This window comes from Apium graveolens, chromosome 11 (assembly GCF_009905375.1).
Source record: "Apium graveolens cultivar Ventura chromosome 11, ASM990537v1, whole genome shotgun sequence".
NCBI lineage: Eukaryota > Viridiplantae > Streptophyta > Magnoliopsida > Apiales > Apiaceae > Apium > Apium graveolens.
The window spans coordinates 198,649,721-198,661,998 of NC_133657.1; the positions used below are offsets into that span (position 1 = coordinate 198,649,721).

The window sequence follows — 12,278 nt, forward strand, 5'->3', positions numbered from 1 at the left end:
TAAGATACTACATACTCAACACGCGTCAGGGCCTCAGGGGAAGGGACCATTTGGGATTAAAAACATACAATGCCAATTACACCCAATAAATACTAAGAGTACATATACTCAATAGACAACATTTAAACTTTGAATTGCATTGACATTCTAGGCATACTTGGAAAAGTGAGTGACTGTGTGGTGACTTGTGACTGGCCAAAAAACACACCATCGTTTTTTAAGAATGCTGCCTTCATCATATGTAAGGCAACTAAATGAATTCCTGAACGAAGATAGTAATCACAATGATTCTTTTACATAAATCGCAATTAATTAAAGATATCAAGTTAATTGACTGTATTCAAGTGCGGTATTATTGTGTAATAAGTTCAGAGACCATGAAAGAGTAAAATCATGGCTTTCTATCTCCAGAATAATTTCCATCGCCTTTCATATGGTGAACACAGTATAGACCATAGGGTAGAAAACAAACGTTACAAGTCACTGAAGTCAGTAGACAACATAATTCAAGAATAACCAAGTGCAGCTGATATAACATGAACAAGTAAAATAAACAGGTTATGCAGCACCTATTCTTTAACAGGAACAATATCAACAATCAACATAAGATAGAGCAACTAGAAAAGCTAACACATAACTTTTTTATCATTAAATAACTAGTAACTGATTGTGAATGACAATGATACATAAGAACCGCAGATTAAATAACCAATTACTCACAACCTGCTAGATCGATACTCCTGATCCCAAAGAGGAGCTGTTCCCCATTCCCGGTGGTTTGGAGATCTGCAATGTAGCAAAAGTAGCTCTAAAAGTTCCAACAAATCAACTATTTCTTGAACAATTAACAATCCAAACCATAACTATAAATACAAGATACATACTCACTCAAGGCTATCCAGAAATTGTAATTTCCATTAGACCTACATTCAACCATTCCTCTTAAATTAGAATTACAAGACAGGGTAATCATTGAACAACATACCGCCAAGCATTACCAGCATGTCACTGCATTAAGGTTACAACAGCCTTTGTAGACAACTAATTTCGTATAATTAACCTCTAATCCTTTCACAATATCGAACTCTAACCCTCCCCTAATATCACTCAACCACCAACAATCTAAGCAAGTAGACAACAATATACAAATTGATAACTAAAACAAACTTTAAGTCTTCCACAAACAAATTAAGCACAAAAGTTCATCAAATCTGAACAAAACATCTGATCATAAACAAAAGAACCAAACAAGTACTCATAATCAAACACTTCAAAATATTTTTCTTACTTGTGAACAATCTTACAAATCATAACAAAGACTATTAATTAATTCCCTTAACACAAACAATTTCAATTCGATTGAGCACAACATAATAAACTTGCAGAAACCGAACATTTCATTTTCATTAGAAACATTTCATTACATAAGCATTCATAACAGATAATAACAGGACCGCGATTACATAAAACCTAACAATATTCAACATTATACTAAAACGATTAAACCGATCATGATCTCGAACCACAACCACAACAAATTAAACTCAAACTCAAGCCCTCTCGCCACGGATCCTCCTAGCAAGCTGAATATCCTTAGGCATGATCGTAACACGCTTGGCGTGAATAGCGCACAAGTTAGTATCCTCAAACAGTCCAACAAGATACGCCTCAGCAGCTTCCTGGAGAGCAGCAACAGCTGAGCTCTGGAATCGAAGATCCGTTTTGAAGTCCTGCGCTATTTCTCGAACTAGTCGCTGAAACGGAAGCTTTCGGATCAGCAATTCTGTTGATTTCTGGTACTTCCTAATCTCACGGAGCGCGACAGTGCCGGGACGGAAACGGTGGGGCTTCTTCACGCCGCCAGTGGCCGGAGCTGACTTCCGGGCAGCTTTGGTCGCCAATTGCTTACGTGGCGCCTTTCCTCCGGTTGATTTGCGAGCTGTTTGCTTTGTTCTTGCCATTGAATTGTGATGAAGATATGGAGATATAGATACAGATATTTGTGTGTATATATTTGAGATTGAGGAGATGGTGTGAGGTGTTTTGTGATTTGGGAGTTTGTTTATATAGCGGGAGTGAGAGTAATGTGGACTGTTGGATTGGGGTTTGGATTGACGGTAGAGATTGGTTTGACACGGATCGGTGACGTGGCGGGGAGGAATGGGAGTGTGAGGTGATCGTGGCCGTTGATTTTGGATGTTTAGATGTGTGTTTTTGGATTGACGCGGGTGGTTTGAAATTTGAGTTTGGGTGTTTGTATTTTGAAATTTTTGAGAGCCCGCTTTCTATTACACTAACCGTAGGTTTTTCGTTTTCATTCTCTCGTTCAATTCACGGTATGTTTTTTTCATTACTCGATTTGCATTATTTTAAGATAAATATTAAGTATGCCTGTAATTTATCTTTAAAACAAATTCAAGAATTAAATTTTAAATATTAAATTTTTATTCAAAATAAAATATATATATATATATAACTATTTTATAGAAACATTAAAATGTGTGTCGAACTCTCCATCTCTCAATGGTGTAAACTCAATGGGATACAGGGAGTATATTTCAATTTTCCAATACCATGGGGTTTTAATGCACGTTTGAAAATTTTAAAAATAAGTAATTTATTATTTAAAATGAACAAGTAATATATATGTGATAAATAGATGAATACTTATAATTTATATATATATATATATTTGAATAATTTTACTCATAAGTGAGAATTTATTTTACTTAAATGAAGTGGTTGGTTTCCTAGTTTCTAATGTTAAAAAGAGGAAAGGGTCTCAGTTGTGGAAGGCCCGTGTTGGTGTTCCTGTATTTGTACTTCCATGGGCATAGGAGCCATAATTGTACTAGATGTGACTGTAGACCTCATGTCAGGCATATGGTAAGGGTAAGTCCTGAATCTTTTTAACATGAAATTAGTGATTCTCAGACTTACATGCACCTTACTGTTTGTAATAAGTGAGCCAAATAGAATTTTGGATACCTGTTTACAAATTCCTATCTTTGTTTTATCAATACCATTAAGTAAATGAATATCTTGAACTTTATGATTGAAAGTAGACATTATAAATCAAGGAAATTAATTTTCTTTACGAATTAATGATGAGCCTTCAACGAATGCTCCTTTTCTTCCTTCAACGGATAACTTTCATCATCCGTTGATTCCACATCCATTGACAATCCATCAATTAATTCTAACTCCTTTTTGTTTTTCTTCCAGGCATCCTCACAGAATGATTCAATTCCCTGAACCTTTGCAATCTGAACACTAACATCCCTAGATGTTTTCCAGGCCTTGATTACCTCTTGCTCATTTTCTAACTGTGTAGAAAGAATTTCTACTTTCTTAACAGCTTCTGCTAGTTCACTCTCAACAGTCAAGCATTTAAGTTTTATCTTTTCAAGCTCAATTACCTGATCCTCTAACACAGCATTCCTATCACTTAAAAACACATTATTTTCCTTGATCCTAGTGTTTTCTTTTGCTAGTGATTTAAGGGAAACACGCAAATGATATAATTCATTGGTCATATCATTTATGGCTTCATTGCATTCATGTTTAGAAAGCTGAGAGAGGTCAGTAGTAATTACCTGGTTGCTTGATGAGCTAGTTTCATTTTCATCAGAATTAGCCATCAGGGCTAGGTTGACATATTCCACATCATCATCTTCATTTACCCCATCTGCTGCTCAATCATCTTGAGTGAGAAAAGCTCTTTCCTTTTGTTTGAGCAAATTAAAATACTTCTTTTTGTAATCAACTTGCTCAAATTTCTTTTTCTCAGAATTTGGCTTCCTACACTCACTTGCAAAGTGTCCACTAATGCCACAGTTGTAACATTTGAACTTTGATTTGTCCACCATGTTTTTGTTTGGCTTAGTGAACTTTGTGTTTTTCCTGAACTTCATTTTTGCAAACCTCCTGGACAGAAAGGCCAAATGTTCTTCAATATCATCAGATTCATCCTGACTGGAATTGTCTTCATCCTCGGTAACTTGCTCTTTACCTTTGCTTGATTCTGATTTGCTTGTGCCAATTTTGAGACTTGGCATTGTCTTCTCCTCATTCCTGGCTTCCATCTTCTCACTGTCAGCTACAAGAGCAACTGTTCCTCCTTTTCTCTTTTCCTTTTCCAACAGCTCATCCTGCTCCATTTCAAGTTCATAAGTCTTCAGAATTCCATATAGTCTTTCAAGTGTGAAGTTCTTATAATCTTGAGAATTTCTCAAAGAGACAGTCATGGGCTTCCATTCCTTTGGCAGAGACCTAAGAAATTTTAAGTTGGAATCCTTGACTTGGTACACTCTACCATACAGCTTCAATCCATTCAACAGTTTCTGAAACCTGTTGAAGGTATCATTTAATGATTCACCTTCTTCAGAGTGAAAATATTCATACTGTTGAATAAGAAGCTGCATCTTGTTCTCTCTGACCTGCTCAGTACCTTCACAGATGATTTGTACAGTATCCCAAACTTCCTTTGCAGTTTGGCTATTGATGACATTGTCAAACATAGCTTGATCTAAGCCATTAAACAAAATGTTCATAGCTCTCTTATCCCTGCGGATTTCTTCCATGTCTTCAATAGTCCATTCTGCTTTTGGCTTGGGAATGGACTGTCCAACAGCAACTGTTGCAGTAGCAGCTGTGGCTACTTTGTGAGGCATGTCAGGACCATTTTCAATACAGTTGATGTAGCTTTCATCTTGAGAAAGAAGATGTAAATGCATCTTCACTTTCCAGTGATGATAATTATCTTTTTCCAGGACTGGGATCTTTACACCAATATCTTTCCTACTCATGATGTTAGCAGGTGGATTCTTCTGTGCACTCATGATGTTAGCAGAATAGATCTTTAAACTCTTTGTATGTTAAGAGCTTGCTCTGATACCAATTGTTATTCCCAGTGGACTAACAATGAGATTTACAGAAGGGGGGTTGAATGTAAATCTCAAAACTTTTTCAAGTTTTGAGCAGCTCCAAAGGCTAAGTGTTTGAGTGATCAAATGTGTGTGAATTGCTTGAAGCTGATGCAGACAGATATATATTCAAACACAAATGAAATGAGCACAAAGAACTTAAAAACTTTTCTGGTGGATTTGTTGTTCCACCAGAGATGTGTTGTTTCAGAAAATCTGTGATTCAAAAAATTAAATCACAGCTGCTTCCTAGTACAAACTAGATGATTTTCTCTTTTGATATTTCTAAACAGCTCAGGAAAATTCATATCTAATTACTAGCTGCTACTTGGTTTATATATCACCAAGTTTACAAGTGAAGACAAACTGTAAAATACAATTGAAAAGATTCTTCACATGTTTCTTCTTCATTTCTCTATCCAGTGCAATCTAGGATAATCTGTAAATCTTTGAATACTTCCTTGTTTGCATCAGAATGGAAATGCTGCATTTTCTTGATTCCTCCTAGAGGCTTCCACATTCCAGTATGTCTCTGTCAACCCATGTGCCTCTGTTAGCTTGTGAATTGTCACTATCAACTGCTAATGAACTAAGCATCCGTTGAAGCTTTCATCCGCTGATGCCTTATCCGTTGAGGCTTTATCCGTTGAAGCTTTATCCGTTGATGCATTATCAGTTGAAGTCTTTATCCGTTGAAGCATTTATCTGTTGATGGATATTATCCGTTGAAGCAATAGAGACATCCGTTGAAGCTTTGTTTCTTATCCGTTGAAGGTCTTCAATATCCGTTGACACTTCTTCATTTATACAAAATTACAAGGCATGAAATATTTACAATTAGCCCTCCTATTTGTACATCCATTAGTAGTCAACATGACTGATTATTTCCTAACAACATCTAAGAATTACAGCTTGAAACCAGAGAGTGAAATGTGCTACAATACTAAACTTATTGCTAAGTAAAGCTACTCCTTCAACGGATAACCAAGATGGTCTTATCCGTTGAGGCTACAAACACTAGATTTCTACTTAAGTGTTTTGCTTAACTTATCATCAAACTAATACACATATTCCTAACAGAAAGTTAGGATGGCCATGTGCTTGGAAGCCACGAATTCTGAATATCTAAGCAAAATCTATGATGGTCCTCATAAACCAATGAAGGTAGCTGTTTCATTTACAGGAGAACCAGAGAAGATGATAGACAAAGATAGGAAGGACTATATTCATGAAGATATCTTATTTATCATGAAGGATGCTAAGGTTAGATATATCTTGCTCAACAGTCTTGATAGTGTTATGTCCAATAGAGTCATTGAATGTAACACAACAAAAGAGATATGTGATGCTTTAAAAGTAAAGTGTCAAGGTACAACTACTACAAAGAAGAACAGGAGGACAGTACTTACTCAAGAATATGAGCACTTGGACTCAAGGGACAATTAGTCCCTAAATGAGATCTATGACAGATTTCAGAAGTTGTTGAATGACTTATTCCTTGTCAATAAAGAATATGATTTGGAGGACTCAAACTTGAAGTTCCTACTTGCTTTCCGTAAAAAGTGGGACTTTAAAGTCACATCAATCAGGGATAACTATCAACTTGACATCACACCTCTAGATGAGATCTATGGAGTTCTGAAAACTCATGAACTAGAGATGGAGCAAAGGAGCAAGAGAAAAGGATCAAAATCTAGACTAGTTGCACTCAATGTTGAAGAGAAGCCAAAGGAAAAAGCTAGGAGGAAAAGCTACTCCAAAGGGAAAACCATGATTGCCAAGTCAAATACTGAATCATCAAATTCTGATGATGACTCAAATCCTGATACTGAATCAGATACTGACAGTTGTCACAACAATAATGAAGATATGGATCAAATGGTTGCCCTACTGGTTAAAAGCTTCAAGAAGATGGTCTACAGAAACTTCAAGAAAGGGAGAAGATTTTCCAGAAAAGGTTCCAGTTCCTCAAACTCTGATAAGATAAACAATAGAGGAAATACTGATTGGAAGGAAGCTAAATCTGGAAAACTTAACAAGTCAAAAAAGAGATGTTACGACTGTGATGGACTTGGACACTTTGCGGCTGATTGCAGAAAGCCCAAAGCTGAGAAGAACCAAGCTTTGATCTCAAAGAAGAGAAACCAGGATGATTCATCTGATTCAGATGATGGAGTTAATTATGCTCTCATGAAAAAAGCTGATGTTGAGGATGACAATACTGAATTAAAGGCACCCCGTCTACTCTTGCTTTTGATACTGATAATATCTATGAATTAAGATTATTTCTTAAGTCTCTGCATGTTAGTTTTAGGGATCAAACCTTAGAGAACAATAGAATCAAGAGTGAAAATTTTGTGCTAAAGAAAAGGAAAGATTACCTGGAAACTGAGTTGCTTTCCATGCTAGAAAATTTAAAAAGAAAGAGATAATGTTGTTTATGTTAAAGAAAAATTGCTAGAAAAACATGCTTATCTAGAAAATGAGCTAGCTAAAGAAAGATAAGTCATTAAACTTTGGACTAACTCAGGAAATACAACTCAAGAAATCTTAGAAAATGGTTGTTTGGGATCAGGATTAAGATATTCAGCTAGATCTAATTTTGATAAGAAAATTGGAGAAGAAACTGAGAAAACAGAACCAATAAAAACTGATAGTCAGGTCAAATAAAAACCATTAAGTTTAATCCAAGTGCTAATAATGTTAAATCAATCCATGAGGAAGGTACTACCTCAACACCTAGATAAAACTTAACTACTGAAAAGAGTAAACAAGTTCACACAAATTCAGTAAATATTGGTTCAATGACTCAGAAACAGCTTAAGCAAAAGGTGAAGGACTTACACATGAAAGACAAGAGAAAAAGGTCTAGGAAAAATAGGAATGACAAGGTAGGTGTTAATAAGAATAGAAATTATGTGACTCCTCCTAATGCACCTAGAAAGACCTGTTCAAACTGTGGTAGCACTAATCATCTTGCTAATTCTTGCAGGAAGAATAAAAAGATAAAAGTTGTTCTTTCCAAATCAGAGTTTAGGAATAGAACAGTTAGATATAAACCACATAATCCTTGTTTCATTGTGGAGGTGTTTGGCACTCTATGTATACATGTAAAGAGTATCACAGTTTGTATTATGATTTTTATAAACTGAAACCCTTTTTAGTTAAAGTAAAATTTGTTTCTGCATGTATAAATACTGATAGTAAGAATGTTAACAGAAACTCTGATATGAAGTCTTCTGCTGCATATGTTAACAAACTTAAAAAAGCCAAAGGATTTAAGCAAGTTCGGGTCCTTAAAAATACTAACTGATTCAAATTACTGATTGCAGGGTGACAGGAGGAATGCTCTAGTCTTGGACAGTGGATGATCAGGACATATGACTGGTTATAAATCCCTGCTATCAGAATTTGAGGAGAAGGTTGGCTCAAGCGTTTCTTATGGAAATGGCAATTTAGGAAAATTTTTGGGATATGACAAAATCAAAATTGGAAATGTCATCATTGAAAATGTAACTCTGGTTGCAGGACTCAAGCATAATCTGATCAGTGTGAGTCAAATCTGTGACTGAGGTTACCATGTCAATTTTTATGAGGAGCATTGTGACGTTGTCAGTATGTCTGATGGCAAGATCACATTGACTGGTGTGAGACATGGTAGTTTATATGAAGCTAGGGTCTCCACAAGAATTGATAATTCAGAAGTTTGTCTATTGAATAGAGCATCTGTGGAAGACAGCTGGAACTGGCATAAAAGGCTTTCTCATCTTAACTTCAACAATATCAATGAACTTTTGAGGAAAGATCTTTTAAGAGGATTGCCCAATGTAGTGTTTACTCCTGATGGCTTATGTGATTCATGCCAGAAAGCCAAACAAAGAAAGATATCTTTCAAGAGTAAAACTGAATCCTCCATTCTTGAACCATATCATCTACTTCATGTTGATCTCTTTGGTCCAATGAATGTTATGTCTATTTCCAAGAAGAGGTATGCACTTGTGATTGTTGATGAATATACAAGATACACATATATGTATTTTCTGTACACCAAGAATGAATCTCCATCCATTCTTCTTAATCACGTGAGGGAGCTGGAAAAAGGATCAACATACAAAGTGAAGATCACCAGAAGTGATAATGGAACTGAATTAAAGAATAGCTCTATGGAAGAGTTCTGCAAACTCAAGGGGATAAAACAAGAGTTTTCTACTCCTGGAACTCCAGAACAAAATGAAGTTATTGAAAAAAAGAACAAAACTCTGATAGAAGCTGCAAGAACCATGCTAGAAGAAGCAAGATTGCCTACCTATTTCTGGGTTGAGGCTGTGCAAACTGCTTGCTTTATATAAAATGCAACATTAATCAACAAGCATGGAAAAATACCATTTGAGATGGTGAAAGGAAATAAGCCAAATTTGAAATACTTTCATATATTTGGTTGTAAGTGTTTTGTTCTCAAAACTCATCTGGAGCAGCTTACCAAGTTTGACTTAAAAGCTGATGAAGGAATCTTTGTGGGATATCCATTGTCTACAAAAGCCTTCAGAGTTTACAATCTGAGAACAAGAACAGTCATGGAATCTATACATGTATCTTTTATTTACAAGAAGATAATAGGTCTAGAAGATCCAGATGACCATGACAAGTTTAGATTTGAAAATGAAGTACCTTATGCTGAACTTATAAATCCTGACTCTGATTCAGTAAATCTTGATACCACTCAAACTCTGAGGTTCCACTGTACAGTGGAAATTCTTCTGACACCGAAGCATATGTTGAGGGGGAACAACATGACTCAAATCCAGAGACTATTGTAAGTGATTCAACTCAAGAAACATCAGTCGAAAGATCATCAGACTCATCTTTCTCAAACTCTGATGAGTCAAATACTGATAACCATGGGAACACTAATTCAGGGGGAGCATCAGGAAACAATAGTTGTACTACTCAAGGAAATAACAGAGAATTTATGGATCAAGAGGGAGGTTCTTCTTCTAGGAGTCAACTTCCATCTGCAAGAATATGGTCTAAGTTACACACACTTGACTTAATCACAGGAAACCCTGACAGTGGTGTAAGAACAAGAAAATCCACTCAGAATGAATGTTTCTACCATTTTTTCTATCTCAAACTAAACCTAAAAAGGTTGAAGAAGCTCTGCAAGATGCTGGCTGGGTCACAACAATGCAAGCGGAACTCAATGAATTTGAAAGGAACAAAGTCTGCACTCTTGTACCAAGACCAAAAAATAGATCTGTAGTTGGCATAAAGTGGGTGTTCAGAAACAAAACTGACAGTGAGGGCATTGTTACAAGGAACAAAGCAAGACTGGTTGTAAAGGGTTACTCACAACAAGAAGGCATTGACTATGATGAAACATTTGCTCCAGTTGCAAAGCTAAAGGCAATAAGAATCTTTCTTGTCTATGATGCTCACAAGAAGTTTAAGGTGTTCCAAATGGATGTGAAGAGTGCATTCTTAAATAGAGAACTCGAAGAGGAAGTTTATGTTGAACATCCTCCAGGGTTCATTGATCTAAAGTATTCAGATCATGTCTACTTACTGGATAAAGCACTCTATGGACTGAAGCAAGCTTCAAGGGCCTGGTATCACTTGCTCTTTTTCTGCTAGAGAGTGGTTTCACAAGAGGTACAATTGATAAAACTCTCTTTTATAAATACCATGCTAAGGACTTGTTATTAGTACAGATATATGTTGATATCATTTTTGGATCTACTAATGATAAACTCTGTGTGAGATTTGCAAAGCTAATGCAGTCCAGGTATCAAATGAGTATGATGGGAGAATTGTGTTACTTTCTGGGGTTACAAGTCAAACAGACTGATGAATGAATCTTCATAAATCAATCCAAATACACCAGAAATTTACTCAAAATATTTGGAATGCAAGATTGCTCAACTATATTAAATCCCATGGCCACTTCAACCAAGTTAGATTTAAATACTGGTTCTTCTATAGATATAACTAACTACAGGGGTATGATTGGCTCACTCCTATATCTGACTGCTAGTAGACCTAATATCATGTATGCTACATGTCTCTGTGCAAGGTTCCAAGCTGACCCTAGACAACCTCATCTATTAGCTGTGAAAAGAATTCTTAAGTATCTCAAAGGTACCATGAATCTAGGATTATGGTATCCTAGAGATTCAGACTTTAAGCTAATTGGATATTCGGATGCTGATTTTGCAGGATGCAAAATAAACAGGAAAGCACTTCTGAAAGTTGCCAATTTCTTGGAGGCAGATTGGTTTCTTGGTATAACAAGAAATAAAAGTCAATTTCCACTTCAACTGCAGAAGCAGCATACATTGCTGCATGAAGCTATTGTGCTCAGATTCTATGGATGAAGAATCATCTGCTGGATTATGGGTTAGGTTATTCTTCTATTCATATATATTATGATAATCAAAGTGTTATTGCAATGACAGGAAATCCAGTGCAGATTCAATGATTAAGCACATCAGCATCATATACCATTTCATAAGGGAACATGTGGAAGCTGGTACAATGAAATTGGTCTTTGTTCAAACAGATCAACAAGTAGCAGATATATTCACAAAGCCTCACTGTGAAGTCACATTCACAAGATTGGTGAGTGAATTGGGAATGATATCAGGACAATTCTCAAACTCAGATAATTAAGTCTACTGATATTTTTGAAGCATGGTATCTTATTATGTGTCTTACTTGCTAGATACTAATTTATGTGCTAAATTTTTGAGGCCATGATAACATGCAAACTGTGCTAAATGATCTTATGTGAAAATTACATGTTGAACTACTGATTATGCTAATAAACTATGTTAATAGTTAAACTTGTTTTGACTAATAGTTTATGTTAGTAATTGTTAAATCCTGATACTAGTAATTAATATACTGATAATGGTCAAACCATGATTGACTGTTATACTTCATTGATTAGTTTGAATTTATTCAAAATAAATTGTTAACAGTATTTTTCATTAATCAGTGAGTGAGTGAAATATCTTTTAATTGCTTAAATGGGTTAGCTACTGATACAAGTATTCGCTGAGACTTGAGTATTTACATTAGAAATAAGAATATGAAGAGAGAGAGATTACTTTTTGTTTGCCTAGATACGCGTAATCGTGTATACTCACTATATTTAATTATTGCATGGTCAGTCAAAGAGTCTCTTCAGTTTCTACTTTATTTTCTATAAATAAAACCCTTCACTCTCAAAACTTTTCATTGACCTTTCACTTCAAACACTCATTTTTCAAGACTTCTTGAACACAACTCCTTATCTTCTCAGATGTTCATGGCTCAACGTCTGTTTTGCACTCGTACTATTGACGGAACTTACTA

General features: G+C 35.6%; 1 protein-coding gene across 1 annotated transcript; it reads right to left on the minus strand.

The window, feature by feature from the left end:
• Positions 1-1,379: 1,379 nt before the first annotated feature.
• LOC141698498 (histone H3.2) lies at positions 1,380-2,040 on the minus strand. Its single transcript, XM_074503203.1, has one exon. It carries the CDS (start codon positions 1,959-1,961, stop codon positions 1,551-1,553), a length of 411 nt encoding a protein of 136 aa, XP_074359304.1. The 5' UTR covers positions 1,962-2,040; the 3' UTR covers positions 1,380-1,550.
• Positions 2,041-12,278: the final 10,238 nt, after the last annotated feature.